The 20,277-nt window shown below is 44.8% G+C and overlaps 1 protein-coding gene across 1 annotated transcript in view; it reads left to right on the plus strand.

The window, feature by feature from the left end:
- Positions 1 to 20,277, plus strand: part of LOC133349484 (ephrin type-A receptor 4-like) — a 70,054-nt gene that overhangs the window by 45,387 nt on the left and 4,390 nt on the right. Inside the window, exons 6-15 of the mRNA XM_061562978.1 lie at positions 2,240 to 2,364; positions 3,391 to 3,553; positions 6,005 to 6,098; positions 6,480 to 6,544; positions 6,717 to 6,842; positions 10,152 to 10,337; positions 11,911 to 11,972; positions 12,356 to 12,565; positions 13,883 to 14,032; positions 16,082 to 16,275. Of these exons, the coding sequence (XP_061418962.1) occupies positions 2,240 to 2,364; positions 3,391 to 3,553; positions 6,005 to 6,098; positions 6,480 to 6,544; positions 6,717 to 6,842; positions 10,152 to 10,337; positions 11,911 to 11,972; positions 12,356 to 12,565; positions 13,883 to 14,032; positions 16,082 to 16,275 (1,375 nt within the window). The remainder of the gene's footprint in view (positions 1 to 2,239; positions 2,365 to 3,390; positions 3,554 to 6,004; positions 6,099 to 6,479; positions 6,545 to 6,716; positions 6,843 to 10,151; positions 10,338 to 11,910; positions 11,973 to 12,355; positions 12,566 to 13,882; positions 14,033 to 16,081; positions 16,276 to 20,277) is intronic.

A 20,277-nucleotide genomic window follows, 5' to 3' on the forward strand; every position in this document is an offset into this window, starting at 1 on the left:
GTTTGCAGTTTCAAATTCAAGGTTCACTGATTTGAACTCGTCTGTGGAATCTCATTGCTGAGACTACAACAACAGGGATTCTTAAGCCTGTAGATCAGTCAGCTTGCTAAGTGACCCGTGAAGGTCCCGCTTAACTTTCCGCAAGAGTGGGTCACTGCTTGCCAACATTGGAGCCAAAGTAGCCACCTGCAATAATTAGATAACATTCTGCAAATGGGAACAAATTGGGCCTCGTCCAAAATATTGCCAGTTAAGTATTCTTACGAGTGCTACCCTCCACCACGGACTGCTGGATAGTCTCGTGCTCGGTGCATCCTCCGATGTGTGCATGAAGTTGGAGGTTCGATTCCTGCAGAAGTACAAAACAACATTACGGAACACCACGGCATACGAACTGCACACCATTTGGAAGAGTCAGCTGTTACTGTCCAGTGCAAGGCCCGAATCACGAACTTGAATATTAACCTGGAGTCAACCACTAACCTTCATGGCCAGCCAGATAATTTTTAAAAATCTGAATTGGCTTTCAGAGGCCTGTCAATAAAAGCGGCTGACATTTATACAGCCGAAGCGAGCTGCTGAATAAAGATGTACAAAAGAAAAACCATGCTGGAATATTCTCGCACAAGACCAAACTTAGTGGAATTTCATTTTCCAGATAGATCAAACAATAAATAAATAAGCAATGCACTCAACAACTTCTGCACTCTCTCTTTCTTTTGTTGTAAAAATGCGGTGAGTAGGTAGTTTAGGGTAACCGGTCGACTCGCAACCACACACCTCGAATGGGTGGTGTTTAAATTACTGTTCCTGTAAAGCGCACACAGCAAGCAGTGTGATGAGTTACAGAGCACAATTTCCCACGCTTTTGATAGAAATTTTGTTCAATGAAATGGAAAAAAAACGACGAGAAAGAAGAGAACAGGGGGGGGGGGGGGCTATACTCGCACCTAATTCCAGAGTTTGCTTTGTCGGCATGCGTGTGTGTGAAAGGCACAGGCATGGCTAGCTCATATAGGTGGTGGGGCACTTCAAGCTGACCGACAAATCGTGCCGTGTTTGTACAGCTGAGTCAAGTTGTGCGCCTTGCATACTTTGGCTGTAAATGGTTCTAGGCGCACTTATGTCATCACGTTGCTTCCTGTGCACACATGCCAATGCTCAAACTCACCTCCATTCAACAGTTGCGTGGAGGATGTGTCGTAGTTGCTGTTTTTTCCATTCCGCTGCAAGGTGTCTATGGTGGCTTTATAGTTTGCTCTGTGACTGTTGTTTGAAATTTAATTGACAAGTAGTGGGGTGTGGATAACAATAGTGGTATTATTAATCGAATTAGAATCTAAATTTATTTAGAGGTTCAATCTTGATTTGAAGCTTTCGTGACCTGCAGGAATCCATACTCTTTGCTTTCCCACCTGATGACGGATGCTTGTGTTGCGCCCGAAACGTCGTGATTAATTTTATTTAATTGTTTATACCTAGGTGACTTTACCGAAAGAACCAAAGAGTATTTAGAGGTTGTAATATACAATGAATGGACATGGGAAAACAAATAAACGTCGATCTCAGACGATGCAGGAAAAAGGTGTGCGCAAATAAATAATTTTGCTTGTAGTGTGTGATGCAGTTTGTTCACAAGTAAAAATGTTTTGCCTTGTTTTAAATTATACAATTTTACATTGTATACCTACTCATTATTTAATGTATAGCTGTTTATCAATCCACTGATGGATAAATACCTCCCCAAACTGAGTTGGTCATGGGGGTTTTTGATTATACTTCACCATGCTGGTCAGTGTGGCAGTTCTGGAAGGGGCGAGGCAGTTCTGGTTATGTGGCAGGGAATCTAACACAGTACAGTTAACCAGAGGTCGCAAACGGGTTTTGATTCCTTACCCGTACCGGTACCCGGCCACACCAGGGTTACAAATGGGTACCCGTACCCGGCCGGGTATGGGTACCCGTTCCCTACCCGTACCCGTACCCTACCCGAAATGAGTGACAAACGGTTACTCACCAGTGACTCACGGCCTACCCGTACCCGTAGCCGGCCGCACCAGGGTCGCAAACGGCTATCCGTACCCGTACCTGGCCGGGTACGGGTAGCCGGGTATCGGGTAGGGTACGGGTATCGGGTACCCTGGTTGCGACCTCTGCAGTTAACCCACGAGTATATGTAGCTACATATGCTACTTTACTTATTTTACAACACATGTTGACATCATTTCCCACCTTTCAGCTCCCTCCAAGATCGACAGCCTCAACGCAGACAGGCCCACAAAAGATAGGGTGCAGCTGTCCTGGCCGGCTCCTGTGAAACCCAATGGAGTCATCCTGGACTATGAAGTCAAGTATTATGAAGTGGTGAGCGCATCCTGTAACCGCCACACACCTGCACAAGCCCTAAAGCCTGCACAAGCCATATACAGCCTGTGTTTTCCATGACATGGTGAACACAGGATGTATGGCTTGACTATAAGACATGTATGTTGAACTTTTTTTTTGCACCGTACGTAGCCAACCGCACTAATCTGAGGTGCGGCTGGGAAATGAGATTAGAACTGAATGCCACGAAAATCATGTTCACTTCAATACCTCTCTCGGCCACATCCTGTTGTGTGGAAGAAATTGTAAACACTGGGCCAGATTACCTTCAGACGCAATTGCTTGGTCCCCAATGAAAATGTCTATTGTTTAGACAGCTGAATGGCCCAGAGCTTCGGGGTGTTCGACACTGGGCCAGTTTGCACACAGTTGCAGCGCAGTCATTCTTTGAGCGGTGAACACGTAGCCTTTAGAGAGAGCATGCCCGTATCATTTTCTATGTAAGCTACTACGTCTTCAAGTCAAATGCCAACCTTCATTTAAGTATTATGTTATCAGCCGAACTGTAATGATATGTGCGATACTAAGGAATACACTGCTTGGCACTTTTAATATGAAGATACAAATACCCCCATTTAGCCTACACAGGCTATTGGGGCAAGTGCTGTTAGCGAGCACCTATGAAGGCCGGCACGGTACACTAGAGGGTGGGTGGCCAGAACCACACTCAACCGCCTTTGTCTTCCTTGTGGCGATGTTTGCAAATTGCACCACATCCTCAATTGAGGCTGATTCGACCGAGGACCAGTTCAGTGATTCGCCACTGATATTGGCCACAAGCGGGATTCAAACTCGGGACGTAGGGTTCGTAGTGCAGCGCAGCGCAGCACTACCGCTCCCCAGCACACACTCACTCACAAATGTCTTCCACTTGGCACAAATTAATTTAACGCATTGCAGCATCTTAACATGAACGCCTTCGTTTGAGCAAATCATCACTCCATTTGTGTCAACGCCGCTTGAGCCACGGTGGACTTTAATCGTGCGCCGCGTGTCCTCTCCCAGGGCCAGCGGGACACCAGCTACAACATCCTGCACACCAAGGTGCCGTCGGCCAGCATCGAGGGCCTCCGGCCCGACATTGTGTACGGCTTCGAGGTGCGGGCGCGCACGGCCGCCGGCTACGGCAAACCCAGCGACGCCGTGGAGATCGACACCAGCGAGGACGGTGAGTCCCGACGGCGCAGACACACGCCTGGGTCCGTTGCACCTTCTCTGGCTGTGATGCGTGCAGGGCTGGACATGGAGCTACTCTGCGTGCGCGTGATCATCTAGCGGGGGGCAGTCGTGTAATGGTTAGCACGTGGCGCTATGAACCCTGGCGACCCGAGTTCGATTCCCGCTCATGGCCAATACCAGTGACGATTTTCTGAATTGGTCCCCGGCCTCCTCTAGGTCGACTCAGCCTTAAATTAGTACCTGGTGCGGTGTGTAAACATTGTCACTGGGGAGACAAAGGCAGCCAGGCCTTGTGCTGGCCACCCACCCGGTCGTGTGCCATCCTGGCCTTCATAAGTGCTCGCTAAGAGCACTTTCCCCATCAGTCTGTTAAGGCTATACAAGGGATCTTTTTCTTTGTAGTGGTTCGTTACACTAGGGAGTGGTGGTATAGTGGTTAGCGGAATGCTCTATGAACCTGGCAACCCGAGACTGATTCCCAGTCTCGATTAAAATCAAGCGTGGTAGTGTATGGGTTAGCTTTTGTGGGAGCGGTACTGTAGTGGTTAGCTTCGTGGGAAACAGCAGCGTGCTGGTTAGCTTCGCGGGGAATGGTAGTGTAATGTTTATTGCGCTGCGCTACGAACCCGGCGACCAGAGTGGGATTCTCACTCGCAGGCAAGAGTTTGACTGAGCCTTATATGGGTACATGGTTGCAGTGTACTTAGGGAGACAAAGGAAGCTGGATGTGGCGCTTGCCGCACCACCCCCATTCATGCACCATTCCTGGCCCTCACAGGTGTTTGCTGACAGCACGAACCTCACCAGTCGATGGAAGCTACAGGCAGCGCGCTCTGTATTTGTGTGTCCATACGTGCTTATGTATGTTCACTTGCTCCTCCCTGTTATGAATGATATGGACATTTAAAAATGTAATAATATACATAGCAGGTCATTATTTATTTATTCAAATAAAGTTCTATATTCAAGTGATACAATCGAGAAAACTAGTGGTAATGTCTATAATCGGAGATTGAAGTTGGAGAGCAGCAGTGATGTAAGCTGTTCATGGAGTGTCATATGTAACACTGTTAATGGCAAGTTTTTGTATTTGAGATAATGTACACAATTGCCTTGATAGCTGCCACTTTTTAAACATCATACGCAAGTGTGTACCCAGTATGACATATGTACAGTTTGTCCATACATATGCTTAGAATTGCACAGTGTTTTCCCTGCCTGTTCATATGCACATTGATTTATCTTTGCTTTCTGGCTACACCATTCATTCCAAATATTGTTCTGTGATGCAAAAGATTACATTTTCACTGGAGCACATTCCTGGTGGTGATAAAGGGTCGACTTGCCATTGCAGATGACACGGGGCGCATACAATACCACATCATTACGGCGCTTTCCTTAATGAAAAATGATACCTTCATACTTTTGGGGCAATGCAGTCAATTTATGGTGGGGATAGTGAGAACCGGATAATGGAATTAATGAGAGAGAAGAATGTGGAAAGGTTTGCATAACAATCAAGTTAAATTTGCAATCCTGGGACAGTGTGAGCATTGGGAAGGGTTGATTGAAGGATCGTGATTTAACGGAGGAATGAGCCTAATGGGCTGCATGACCTTGTCTCTTTTTAGATGTTCTAATGTTATTAATTCTTGACTCTTGTGGCACTATTAGGAAGCAGGCTTAGATGAGAGAATCTGGTGTTCGGGAGGGCAGTGATTAGAATGCGTCTGTAACAACCACCTGATTTTTGTTATTGCCCCCTTCCCTGCATATCCTCGGGCAAGTGGGGCAGGTATCTAGCAGTGGACAAAATTCCGTAGCCATCATTCCCGTTACCACCATATGTAAAGCCTCAACAACGAAAAAAAATAGTCCTCAATTCCGAATGTTTTTATTTTAAAGACCTGATTTAGATTATTTCTTGAGGTTATCAGGGGAGTTTGGGGGTACAATGGTTTAGCGCACTGCACATTGAACGCCGCGACGTGAGTTCGATTCCCGGCCACAGGCTGACATCAGTGGCGAGTGACTCGCGTACTGGTCCTGCCCCTCCCCCCCCACACCAACCCACACTGACCGGCATGGTGAAGTAAGGTCAAACAAATTCAATGACCGACATGGCTTGCGGAGGCCTTCATCCATTAACAAAGCGGTGTACGTTATATTTTTTTATTATTACTTAGGATTATCAGTGCTATTGCACATTTCCTCTTGGCCGTGCACGTGAAAAGGGTTGTACTGTAATGTGGAGACACTGGGCATCTCATTGCTGCTCCTGTCAGGGACCCAACACACCCCTGCACTCTCTAATGTTCACCTCCATTTCCACTCGGGCTTAAAATTAATCTCACTCTTGGATTTACGCCCGGGCAATTTTTACAGCGCACATATTACCCAAAATGCCACGCCGCCGTCAATTAATCTGTTTTAATTGCAGATCCAGGGGCTTTGACGCAGGTCCTGGTGATCGCAAGCTGTGTCTTTGTTGCCGTGGTTCTCATCGTCCTGGCTTTGGTCTACGTGCGGCGCAGGTGGGTGGCCTTCTGGAGCTTCTTTGACATTTTTGTTGTTTTGGCAATGCCCATTTCAACACGTGAGGGGAAGTGCACATTTTGTTTACAGTGTACGTACACAGATGCGTTGTGTGTTTCCTTGTGCTGAGTAAGGCTTGTCATCGTGAATGGATATTTATGCCGTAATTTTAGGATGGCATTGAGGTGTCGCCAATCTGCGATATCCGTCGTGGTTACGCTATAATGTGCATGTTTCTCAATGTGACACTGGTATTTCTTCGTGCGAGGCAGGGAACGTGCGTTGTCGCGTTGAAGATGCCCCCTTTATTGCGCTGTCTTGGCGTTCAAGAAATGGCAGAGTAACAATTTTGGGAGTAAATTTGTATTGTGTTTCTGCAGACGCTCAAGAAATATAGCTGCTCGCGGCGATGAAGAGGAGCAATTTCCAATCAAGCCAAATGAAGGTGAGTGGTGAAACGATAAAGTGAGCTTATCAAAGCCAGTGTACACGCGCGAGTGTTTACACAGTCTTTACGATCCTATTGAGGGCATGGCTCCTCTCCAGTCTTGTAAACCTTGTTTTATAACGTGCACTGTGATTGAATGGCGTTCTACGAAACAATATATACATTGCAGTTCACCTGAGAACGAAACGGAACTACGTTGACCCCTTCACGTACGAGGACCCGAATAAAGCCGTCCAAGATTTCGCCCGAGAGATCGAACCGTCCTGGATAATCATCGAGAAGGTGATTGGATCAGGTGAGATAATTTTCTACATCACAGGAGACTAAATAGCCCAGCGGTTAGTATGATTGCTGCTTTGCTTGAGTAAAATTATTGTTATATGTTTAGGGGTCAATCCTAGTTGTAGATAGACCCAACTCATCATCACTCCGGGGTGAATAAAATAGGTACTACTTTTTGGAAAGCACATAATGGTTACCCTATAGTGAGGCTGGCCTTTGTCCTTAGAAATGTGGAATATTCACTGGTGGAAATGTGCACCACAAAACTTGAATTCATTTGTGCATAGGAGCATGCAATTTAACACCGCTTCGACAAAAATACGAGGTCTTTTCTTGGCACTTCAAAGTTTTCCAGGTAAATGAGACATTTACTGCAGATGACTGTTGCTTGGAGATATTCGCCATAGAGATGATAAGATCGTGACAAAGATTTCCAATACGCGTTGTGATGAAGCCTGCTATGAAGGGTGTGTTGGCCATCTGAAGGGTTGGGACATGAGAATTAAGCTAGAAAATGCAATATCTGATGACCACTTTCCTTCACACGAAACCACTCGTGTTCATTTCTGTATTACAATAAAGCCACTATATATAGAAAAAACAATCAATGCTACCAGTCAGGCATGGGCAGAATGCAATTATTAACTAACGTCCCTGGAAAAATATTTATTTAATTCATTTTTGCCGTGAGATTTGCTCGTTGTATTGCGATAAATATTACAATTAATATCCGCAATGCAATAAATTAATTCAGCCTTCAGCCTTGAATCTGTTTACAGTGGCATATAGAGCACACATGTAGTGTTTATTAATTGCCATTAACGACCAAAAGCAAAACATAATACATATAGCGTTAAATCGCTCAGTAATTGCACAATTACGCGCCCCAGTGCGTTTAACATCTGAGCTTTAAATATGTAGCAAATCATTTGGGTGGTGGAAATAAAAAAAAAACCCAGCACCTGGTTTAATAATCCCGTTAAAAAGTTTCACTTTGCGACAAGGCGTCGTGCTGGACTGTGAAATGGCTTTGACTAATGAGTGAGCAAGCTACAATACGTAAAGGCAATATAAGATTTCGAGCAGAATATTTCACCTCCCAAAAAGTAATTGCCGCTGAGCATCTGTTTTTGCTTTCAGTGCGTTCATTTCTCTCGCGTTTGAGCTCCGCCCCATCCACCCTGCACCTCCTGTTCAGTGATACTCGCAGGCATATTCTCACTTACGATCGCGCCTCTCCCAGTTATTGACATTCGCAGATTTGACTCCCGATTCGATATAGGCCGTGTTTTTTTACGAGTACATTCAGCCACCTGTCTTGCCACGGTGTTGGGTGTGTGTGCATTAGAGGAAACATCTTTAACAGTTTCAGACTGGTGGCATATTTTCTGTAAATAAACTGAATGACCATTGTTTGAAATATGTCCCAACTAGACTTATATATCATTTCAAAGAATATCCTTGCTGATTTGAAACGAATAACATTCTTTACGAACTTGACAAGCTTGCAACTATGATGGCGTACGTGTTGTCGGTTTTAATATTCTTACAGGATGCAGTGTGGAAATCCATATTGGTTAACTTTTGGTAGTATGCATTCCATCATGGTGTCATCTCCCGAAGCGATTCAGTGTGAATGTTATTAACGATGGTTCTTAACGGTTGTCAAAATAAACTCGAATAAAATGTATGCTGTCAAAGAAAACCAAGAAGTAATTAATGCTCAAGGCAGAAGGTTCTAATTAGGAGTGGTTATATCTCATCCCATGCAGTTTTGATTCCCTGAGTATATTGAATTGCTGCGCAGTCTTGCAAACGATCGCTGCAGTTGTATGATGAAAGACCAGACTGCCAATGTCATTTAAAAAGTAAAAGGGTGGATTCACGCACACAGATTACAATGTGCACTTCGTAACATGCATTTGATACAAGACATGCATGTCATCTTTTATGTATGTCCCGATAGTATTATAACATTAAACAGTTTCCAACACAGCTGCATTTCCTATCTTATGTCAAGTAGAACACCTCCGATTAGCACAGTGCAAAAAAAAAAAAGTTCAACATACATGCGTATCGTGAAATGTGTCGCATATTTATATTTCATGTATTTATTTGTTGCCGATCGCTTGCCAGGTCACAAACTACGGTCTAATTTACGTGTTTGTGGGTGTATGACGGACTAATCATATTACAATATCACAACTCGAGCTTAAAATAATTCTGTTTCATTTGCTGGTTCTCTTTAAAGTGCGTCAAAGCAACCGCAGGCTGTGAGATAAGCTATTGACTCGGTCAGGTTGGCCTTTTCAACGCAGCTTGATATTTTATTGCAATTGATTTATTTCTTAAAACCCTCCATGTATGAGCGTCTCGGCCAAGGAATCTTCAAGGAGTCCACAGTGCCCACAACCGCGGCGAACGATCACGCTGTCTTAAAAGTATAGATCAATGCCTCTAAAATGGCAAGCTCCGGATCGTATCGAGTATAAGCTTCATAACAAGGACGAACACTGGAAGGAAATGGCTAATTAATGTCGAAAAGTAGTACTGTATTATGCGTAATGTATGGAAAAAACGCATTTCAAAATTGCAGTGTCAACCAATGTTTAATGGACCTACAGATTTCTCCAAAGTAATTGTGTCAACATAACCCGTCAGCTTTTTGTTAAAGTTGCTTTGTGCACAGTTAGTACACTTGTCTGGCTGTGGGTTTGGAGTCCCAAAACTTAACTTGGCAGCTGCATTCTGCCTAAGGCACACCTCCCACAGCACTTTGCTGTGTTGTGAAACCCTCATGAATTATCCTGTTGTTTTCTTTAGAACTTTTAAGATCCTATCGATTTTAAATAGCTCAACGAGATGTAGCACATGTTTAACAGACATTTTTTTTACAAAAGAGGATGCTTTAAGACTTGCTTATTATTATGGAATCATACAGTTGTCTTAGGATTTCATACTAGAGGAGGGGCAATGAGCGAGGCAGGTGATGGTGATGGCTATTTGTCGGTTGTAAAGAGAGGCCAATCTTTTCCCGAGTTCGTATAATCTTGCTGAATTCAGAAACTTAATTAATCGCATTCATTAAAACACAAACAGTCCTGTTTGTTGCTAACTCCTTTGCCCTTGGACCTACGTTCAGCAACCATGGTAAACAAAAAAACGATTTAAAATCTCGATCCGTCGTGAATTTCAACGCGAGCAGAGCCTATGGGCCTCTCATACAACAAGCGGGCGGTCCGGCACGAGGCTATGTGCAAAGCGTACGTGGAGCAAACTCCTCAGCAGCTTGTTGAGCCTGACGGTCATGGCGCATTTGCAGGCGAGTCCGGGGACGTGTGCCGGGGCCGCCTGCGCGTGCCGGGCCAGGCCGAGACGCCGGTGGCCATCAAGACTCTGAAGGCTGGGTACAGCGAGAAGCAGCGCAGGGACTTCCTGAGCGAGGCCAGCATCATGGGCCAGTTTGAGCACCCGAGCATCATCCGCCTGGAGGGGGTCGTCACCAAGAGTGAGTCGCTGAGCGCACCGAGCGAGCGGGCGCGTGGGCGGGCACACGGGAACGAACGCAGCGAGTGAGCGAGTGAGACACAATCACACTCTCGTGCGCGAACTCGAGAGATGCACAAACGTTTGGAGGTGGTCGGGAGGCGCAAGGGTCGAAGCGGCGAGCCGGCATCACTGAGATTCTTGGTTTGAATTTGGACTGCCACTGATGATTAAACCGAGTTCGCAAGCGTAGTGAGTTGGTGGTCTCCGGCTGGGCATCAGTGACTAAGTATTATTACACGAGGTTTTTTTTAACTCAAGTTCGTTGACTCCTGCTTTTCTGCTGAAAAAAATGCACTTTGAAAGGTGATGAATTGTCTTCATAGGATACTCAAATGCGTGACCCTAGTGAAAATAACAGGATTTGATGTGACTTCAGAATTACTTCTATAATGTCATCTTTCAAGGCATTTAACTGCAGATTTCCAAATCTAAATTCAGTGTTCCTATTCCCTAATTCAAACAGCACAAATGGAATATAATTGGAAGAAAAAAAACACTCTCATGCTGGATTGACTGCTGGCATAATTGCTGTTAATGACGAGTATTAATGCTGCTGAAGTGCACAAATGGCGGTTAGATCTTTGACGCTTGTTCCCGCCAGCGCTTGGACGAGCATCGTGCCGGGTGCTTATTTTAGGCCGGGGTTAACCTGTAGGGAAGCCCAGCGCAGCCTCAGATATCAACTGTAACTGACGTGCGTGTGCTGGAATTGAATCTCGGTGTCTAGGATCGTAGTGCACTTAAGGAGCTTAGCTCAAATCCCTGTACACGTGTAAGATGGCACAAAGAATACGAACACAAAGATTCCCCGTATAGCCTTTACAGACTTTTGGGGCAAGTGCTGTTAGTGAACAGCACCTCTAGAGGCTGGCATGGCACATGAGGGGGTAGGTGACCAGCACCACGCCCGACCGCCTTTGTCTCCCCAGTGGCGATGTTTACACACCGCGCCAGGTACTCGTTTGAGGCTGAGTCGACCCAGGGGAGGTCCAGTTCAGATATTCGTCACTAGTGTTGGCCTTGAGCGATAAATCAAACTCGGGTCGCCAGGTGTATAGCACAGCGCGATAACCGCTATACTGCCGCTCCCCGCATGTAACAAGGCACACGCATGCAGGAGCAGGCACAGACCGTAACGAGCATGTACAACACACTTATGCATCCTGGACTGCACGGAGATAGGGAAATAAGGAGGCTCATGTGTGTACTTACAAACACCAAAACAAATACACTGGGTGGGCCTTACATAAACTAAACACATGGACACAACACGATGGGTATTTACGCTTGCACAGCGGGATGCCTAAATGCACAATTATCCCATGACAAGGAATGACGTGCTGTTCACTTGGTACAGATCCATCCTAATGCCCTCTAAAAGGCCATGCCATCTGCATAGGGGTTGTCATCGTGATATATCTTACAGACAGACCCATAATTGTTACTTAGTATGGGGAAGGGCTTTCATTTAAATTCAACAAAATGTGCCAATATTAAACTGAGCACCTGTGTCTCTTGCTGTCCCTTTACAGGCAAGCCGGTGATGATCATAACGGAGTACATGGAAAATGGTTCTCTTGATGGATTTCTACGGGTAAGAGATGTAAAATTATTATTATTTACAATAACCATGATAGCTCTAAAAATAAACGATCGTCATTAATTAGGCAACATTGGATTTTGAATTTAAATTTTCCACCTTTGGGAGGCAATTTCACATTATAAATACGCTTACATGGGCGTTTTAATAACTTAAAGAGCAGCTGAGCCGTTTCTTTTGCCACCCAGACCATATGTTCCAAGTGTCCGATATGAGAGCAAGGGAGCAGCTCTGGCATGCCACGGTGGTTTACGGTGTGCGGTTACGTCCCTGCATTCTAAATTTCCTTTTCTCAACTGCGTGAGCAAACCTGCTTTCCACAGGTCTTTGTGAGCGATTTTTATTCAGTAACCAACTCCGTGTTGCTCCCGGTGCAGAGTAACGACGGGCAGTTCAGCGTGGGTCAGCTGGTGGGCATGCTGAGGGGCATTGCGGCCGGCATGAAGTACCTGTCCGACATGAACTACATCCACCGCGACCTGGCTGCTCGCAACGTCCTGGTGAACAGCAAGCTGGTGTGCAAGGTGTCCGACTTCGGGCTGTCACGGGGGCTGGAGGACGATCCGCAGGCCGTCTACACCACCCACGTGAGCAGCTCCCCCCCCCGCACGCTCCTCGCACAGCCTGAGAACCAGAGTGGGAATGCACACTCACTCACTGAGACTCATCACCACCCAGCCTAGAGACTCACAGTGGAGATTCACACTCACTCACTGAGACTCATCACCACCCAGCCTAGAGACTCACAGTGGAGATTCACACTCACTCACTGAGACTCATCACCACCCAGCCTAGAGACTCACAGTGGAGATTCACACTCACTCACTGAGACTCGTCACCACCCAGCCTAGAGACTCACAGTGGAGATTCACATTCACTCAGACTTAATGCGATTCCAGAATCACTGACACTCAATTACACTCGTGTATCCTGAGCCTTGACACCAGAATCGGAAATGTATGTATGTTGGACTTCTTTTGCACCGTACGTTGCCAACCATGATAATTGGAGGCGCGGGATGAGATTCACTCATGATACGTATTAATTGAATTAGTGAAGCGATGATTAAGATTATTTGAGATTTGCTGCGGCTCATGCCTGAGGCACAGAGTGAAAATACAGATTCACTGAGACTTGCTGAGACCCACCACCCAAGAGGCTTGGATGTGAATTCAGGAGGTCATTGTCAGTCACCATTCTTCGGGATGAGTTGCATCATTTGTATGCAGCGGATCCCTCGTACTTGACTCTGGCTTTGAGTTATTTTGTTATTTTCCCCCACATGCAAGGACACCAAATGGGCAGATAAAAAAAATGATTGGGTGTTTTTTTACCTCCATTTTCTATTTTTTTCTCTCAGAAATGATATTGTGCACCTAGAAGACAATGATACACAACAATCTCGCGTTCCCCAATCCCCATCCCTGTGCTCTATACCCTTCCAAAACAATACCTCAAAGAGTGGAGGGCCCTTGGCTTCCTTGAGTGCCTGATTCATTACCACTGCCTTTTGTTGAACATCACTAATTAGTTGTGTGTAATTACAATAAAATGTTGATATTAATTAAAACTCATGCAAAGTAAGCCAAATTCCCTCTCGAGGTGCCCTCCTGAGCTCCCTCTAATGGAGGCCATTCTGCTCGCAGTGGTGTGAGCGAGCAATTGCAGGCCTGCACCTTTTAACTTTTACCCTATTCATCAAAAGGCAGTGCTAATGAATCAGTGACTCAAGGAAGCCAAGCGCAGCTACTGGATGGACTGTCGCATCGTGAGACCGTGAGAGATATCAACGGCTTGAGGAGGCCTTCATCCAGCAGCGGATTGATAATTGCTGCTGCTAATGGTGGTTATGACGTTGAGTCACAAGCTCATAAGAACACCGAATGTTTGTGGGCTGCGCGCAGGGAGGCAAGATCCCCATCCGCTGGACGGCCCCAGAAGCCATCGCCTTCCGCAAGTTCACATCGGCCAGCGATGTGTGGAGCTTTGGAGTCCTCATGTGGGAGGTCATGTCCTACGGAGAGAGGCCCTACTGGGACATGAACAACCAGGACGTGAGTGAACATAAATAACGGCAATAAATAGGCAGCGGAATAAAAAATAAAAGCGACCTGATTCTCATTTAATATAGTTGCCGCTGCGGATGACATGCTGGGCACGATCAGAGCCTGGCAGGACAGATAATCTGATCAATTCGTCTGTGCAGCAGTTTGTGTACAATATTGGATTACCCTCATTGAGTCTCACCGCTGGCGAGTGGCTCAATTGTGCAAAGAAACAGAGCTCAATAGGAGACGAAAAAAGCCAATTTTGTCCGTTGTCTCTGCTGGAATATGAAATTCTGTTGCTAGAGCTTTTAATACGAAACACTAGGCTTGGGTCGGTGATGTATCCCATTTGAGATATGAAAAGTCTGTACATCATGACCAAGTGGGCTCATGAATTCACATTCACTCGGCAGTATCCTCAGTCCCTCGACCGCATACAAGAACTCTGCTGATGAGCCGATCACCCCTGCCCACAGCGATTGATGGAATCGATTTGAATGTGCAATCTCTTAAATTGTACTCACTAATGCTTCTAAAGTGGCACACCTATGCAGAATATTGCATAAAGTTAGAATTGTGAATTAAACTATTAAAGCTTCACATTTACTTCAGAGCCACACATAACCTGGGCATAGTGAAAATAAATATGTGCATAATTCAATGTGTGTACTTCTTAATCATGCATCTTTACAGAGTGTATATTTAATTTAACTGTGGAAAAAATCTAACAGAATGTGGATTTTTTCGTCCTGTTAAATTGCACGTCTCTACGCACTCGCATGTTAAAACCTTTTACGAAGACGGCCTGAAAATATTCATATACCCAGGTGTAAGGCAGAACTACGGGTCTGATAACATCGCTGCAGTGGAGCCGTACGTCAGCGTTACGCTGTACTCGCGCGCGAAGGAGCGGTGAGAAACGGGGGGGAGAGTGATGGCTCACGTAAGCTGCAGCGCCGTGGACCGAATAACAAAGAATGTCAACTAAGAAGTGCCGCACATCTCTATAACAAAAGCTCAGAAATTGCACGCATGCATTGCCAGCTGTTGGGGAAATAGAGGCTGCCATGCCTCACAGCCCACCCATGGTACATCGTTCCACATCTGCCAGTCTCCCACATTTACTTGCAAACCAGGTGATGCACTGTTATGTGGGGCACACAATAATATGGCTCATGGGACAGGGCACTGAACCAGCACCGTCGAGGTCCTGGATTTGAATCTGGGCGGCTGCCAGTGATTAAACTGGTTTCTCAAGTGTAGCGAATCGATTGTCTCGGTTGGATCACCGGTAACTACGCGCAAAAAAAAAATTACGATCATTAAATTCGATTGTTTTGCACTTGATTTGGATAAATTCCTGCTCTGAGAGTTCAAAATAACGGTTTGGATATCAAGCTACAAGCAATCTTAGAGCAGGGTGCATAGAAATGTATGCCTCCTACTGTGTAAAGGAATAAAAAGGCCACTTGAAGGATTTTGCAGGGGGAAAGTCCTTTGAAATATCTTCTGCAAGCCATGCTCGGGCATTTTGTTTGCTGCTTTTTGAGGTTTCCAAATGGATTCGTTACGGAATTAACGTGAAAATAAATCGGTGAAAGGGAGCAAGAACAATAGTCAATTAATTCTATAATTGAAGCTTTCGTGACTGCAAGGATTCATATTCTTAGGTTTTTTTCGGTAAAGTTGTGTAGGTAAAAAATTAAATTTATAAAAGTTAAATAAAAATAAAATAAAAATCACGACGTTTCGGAAGCAACACAAGTGTCCGTCTTCAGGTGGAACCGTCACAGCCCGCTTGTGTTGCCTCCGAAAGGTCGTGATTTTTATTTTATTTTTATTTTACTTTAATTCATTTTAATTTTAATTTTTTACCTACGTGACTTTACCGAAAAAACCTAAGAATAACAATAGTCCAATGCAAAGAAAGAACTTGGAATCTCGATGGGCCACACATCCTGGTGGTGATGATGCTGATGATTTACCCGCACTCAGTGTGCCGACCAGGCAAAGAGCCAGGGGCAATAACGACGGGATGACGGCTGTGCCGTGCAGGTGATCCAGTCGATCGAGGAGGGCTATCGGCTGCCTGAGCCCATGGACTGCCCGCCGGCGCTGCACCAGCTCATGCTCGACTGCTGGCAGAAGGAGCGCACTGAGAGGCCCAACTTTGCGCAGATCCTCGCCTACCTGGACAAGCTCCTGCAGAACCCCGCCAGCCTGCACGCCGTTGCACAGCCTGGCAGCGAGTGAGTCACACTGCATCTTTTTTTTCTCTCGTGGGTTTATTTTTTCATTTATTAGACTGCAGTCACTGCGCACAAGCCCAATGGCCCCAGAATGCCAAGCGCTGTTAAAATTAATCGTCGTTCCTTGGATTAGGCCACGTAGTTACCCGGCCAAATAGTTTGGCCATGTCGGATGGTGGTGGGGTCTTAACGACATTTATTTGGGCTGGCTTCACCCAAAAAAATCAACTGTGAATCATAATATTGGCCCCAACAAACCCACATGTTAACCACTATTAAAGTTGTAATAGATAAGAGTTAACGCGTTTGTTTAATTGAGCAACATTATAGGATTTGGGAACAGAGGTGATGGGAGGGAATTCCAAAATAGCGCAGTGTGAGGGAATAATAATCAGAGGGGGAATTGCTTTGACCCGCAGTGTGGTGGTTGAACAGAGTACGGATGAGACGTAGCAGTCTCGTCTGATAGACCGAGTCCTCAACACACGTGGAGGCATCAACGAGTGGCGATCACGGCAACAGTAACCATGGCAGTAGCAGTAGACGAGCGATTTGGACAGGCCGTGTTAAGAATAATTTCCCATCGAGAATGTGTGCACGTCTTTTTGCAGAGACGTCCAACACAAATATTTAACATTGACGGGAGAATTTTTAAAAGCTTGACTTTGAGAATTGGCTCACTCGGAGGATTCGGCCCGGCGAGTTTTTGACATTTTTTTTTTTAGTCAGGACACGGGGGTTAACAGCCGTGCTCTTTTTGCTGAAAGATTTGCGGTGTTTAATGTCCTCGGCGCAGACTGGATTTGAGTTTAATGTCTGGACCACAAGACAGCACAATCTGCAGCATCGTGCCCCTTGGCTTCCAGCTGGGGCTTTGATTGAATGCTCGCCTACGTGTGAGAGCACTCCCTGCTGAGCAACCAGCGCTACTTTCTGCGGCAGCAACTTCACCTCCCATCAGCAGTCTCCCCCACTCAAAGGGAATGCACATGCAGGGCTGCCTGTTACTCTCTTCATACGTGCCTCCCAAGCCTATTTTTCATCATCATCATTGGCCAGGTTTTCACGTGCATTATATCCAACAGCATATTACAAATAGTTTTGCGGTGTAGTCAATACACGTATATTATGTAAAAAACGTACACGCAACAATTTGTGTCAATGTAGTTTGATATTGATTCAAAACTAATTTATTTATTGGTAAGTTATTTCGTATAGGCAGGCCTTCATTTGGCAGTGGATGGACTAAGGGCTGTATATTATCATTATTCTTTTTTTCATGAAGTTATATTCATCGTCTTCTTTCGTGATGTTTGTGTCACCGAGTTTGCAAATATGTGCCACATGCAATGCAGGCTCTGTAAAGGTAGTAATGCATGAACAAAAATAGTCATCCCCGATCAACTACCAAAGTGGAAATTCTAGATTTGAAGCTTTCGTGACTGCAAGGATTCATATTCTTAGGTTTTTTCGGTAAAGTCATATAGGTAAAAAATTAAAATTAATAAAAGTTAAATAAAAATAAAATAAAAATCACGACGTTTCGGAGGCAACACAAGCTTCCGTCTTCAGGTTGAACCGTCACAGCACGATAGCTGTATCAAGTAAAGAGAAACTCCGAAACGTCGTGATTTTTATTACATTTTTATTTAACTTTTATTAATTCAAATTTTTTACCTACGTGACTTTACCGAAAAAACCTAAGAATACCAAAGTGGAGCGCAAGCTACGGCCAGCCTCGCAAGCTGTTAATTGTCTCGTGATGACCCTCGTTAATACTCACCGAGGCCGTGGCGCAATAAACAAGGCGATCTCCCCCACCGCTCCCCGCCTTGCGAGTGTGTGGGCAAGTGTTTAAGGGGGCGGATAGGGTTCGGCAGACAGGGGCCAGGCTGAATGGCATTGTGAGAAAAGAGCATCCAGCCCTCTAGTGACCTTACCCACTGACATTAACTTGAAGGTGAAGGGCACGGTGGGAATGCGGTGAATATGGTTCCGAGGCGAGCGATGGGGTTTATTATCGCGCTCGATTTGCCGAACCTGTTTTTGTGCCCTGCTGTGGCACTCACCGGTGTTGGTTACCCTTGGTTGCATTTCTCAGAGCCCAGATTTAGAATTGCGTCGCTCTTTAACGGCTATCCATCATCCATTTTCGTCACCCACCGCACCACCATTCATTATGTACAATGACCGTCATCACGGTCCCCACTATTATTATCTCGTAGGATAAGATCATTGTCTCTGGTTCAAATAGATGTGGGTGAGTCTGTTATAAATTTGGTCACAATAACTGCAGCTCTGAAAGTGTCAGAATTGGAACGAATGGCAAAACAGTTCTGCAATTTAAAAGATATACAAGATTGCATTTTTTTGGCAAAGTATGGAGTATAGCAAAAAAGTATTCCTAAAGTTTTAGCCTTTTCGCTGCAGAATTTTAAATCAGTTTGCACTGCTTTAAGACTGTTTGAATAAATATTGACCTGAATTGCATTATTCATTAGTCCTTAACTTATTAAACAAATTGGCCAAAATGTGCCAGAGATAATAGACATTCCACTACTGATTCGTGAATCTTTATATGGGTTTAAAAAAAGATGTGTTTTCTTAAAAATCATGATGGTAGATTTTTTAAAATGTTTTTTTTAATTGATAGCGTGCCATCATAGTGTGTACAAAGCATGTGTTGCTGCAAGCACTGCATTATTGTTCCAAAGGTTTATTTCCTTAACCACGTGGAAACCGGCACAGGCGCAAAGTGCGATGGAATTTGTTGATATTACCTTATAGCACCCCATCCGTGTTAACAGCTTCCTTGCACGCGATGCGTATCTTGTGCCATATTGAACCTTTGATCATTGGCAGAAGGAAAGGCCAAAATAAATATCATTAAGGTGGGTTGAGCAATGGGTAATAGCCTGCCTTTGCAGAGTCAGTTATGAGCGGGACACCTGCAATTGTGGTAAATAATTTGCCGCATATACAAGGCATTTAACATTTGCACTGCTTGAGTGACAAAAAATGCATTCTCAGGCTCACGTTAAGAATTCATTACATTTTGTATATACTGGTGGTATACATTTAAACAAGTGCATATGAAGTGACCAAAACTGTACAAACAGACATACGACAAACAAAGAAATAGTCATCTTGATTTGAAGTTTTCGTGACTGCAGGAATCCATACTCTTTGGTTCTTTCGGTAAAGTCACGTAGGTAGAAATTAAATAAAATAAACAAATCACGACGTTTCTATCGCAACGTAGAAAAAAAAAATCACGACGTTTCGATCGCAACGTGACTTTACCGAAAGAACCAAAGAGTAAAGAAATAATATAAATGGGAGGATGAAAATCAAACGAAAAAATATTAATTTGTGAAGCAAATTGTGACCTTGAATCGTGACAATTTATAACTATTTAGCCGTGGTGCTGGTGAAGGTACTTTCATAGCGCGGTGGATTAATGTATGAAATGTCAGGGTCTCTTAGAATTACCCCTGTGGCGATGACCGAAGTGAATAGAGCTCACGTTACATGACTTTTACGTACTCAAGGTGCCACAGTCATTGTGCTGTTCTACATGTTAGAACATCCGTATTTGAGAAACGTGAGTAGCAATGTGATGAGAGGATAATGGTTTTACGTTTTGGACAAACAGGACAAAAGATTGATTAAAAATGAAAATAAAATTTTCCAGTCCTTTGTACACAACATCGTTCACAACACATTGACCGTACTTCACCACGTTGGCCAGTGCTTGAGTTAGTGGGGGTTCCAGGACTGGTTCATACATCACCTTGCCACCGATGTTATAGCCGCCACCGAGAATCAAACTGAGCTCACATGGTTGCAAAGTGCGCTCAAAACTGCACCACCGCTCCGCACAACCGTTCATTCATTAATAATATTATTATTCTTTGCAATATTCGTTCACAGTGCAAGCTGCTCTTTTATTATTCGTATATAAAGCGTGTAAACGAAAGCGTCAGGTTGGGATTTTCAAAC

Source organism: Lethenteron reissneri, chromosome 30, assembly GCF_015708825.2.
Source record: "Lethenteron reissneri isolate LAM-NWPU_2019-01 chromosome 30, ASM1570882v1, whole genome shotgun sequence".
NCBI lineage: Eukaryota > Metazoa > Chordata > Hyperoartia > Petromyzontiformes > Petromyzontidae > Lethenteron > Lethenteron reissneri.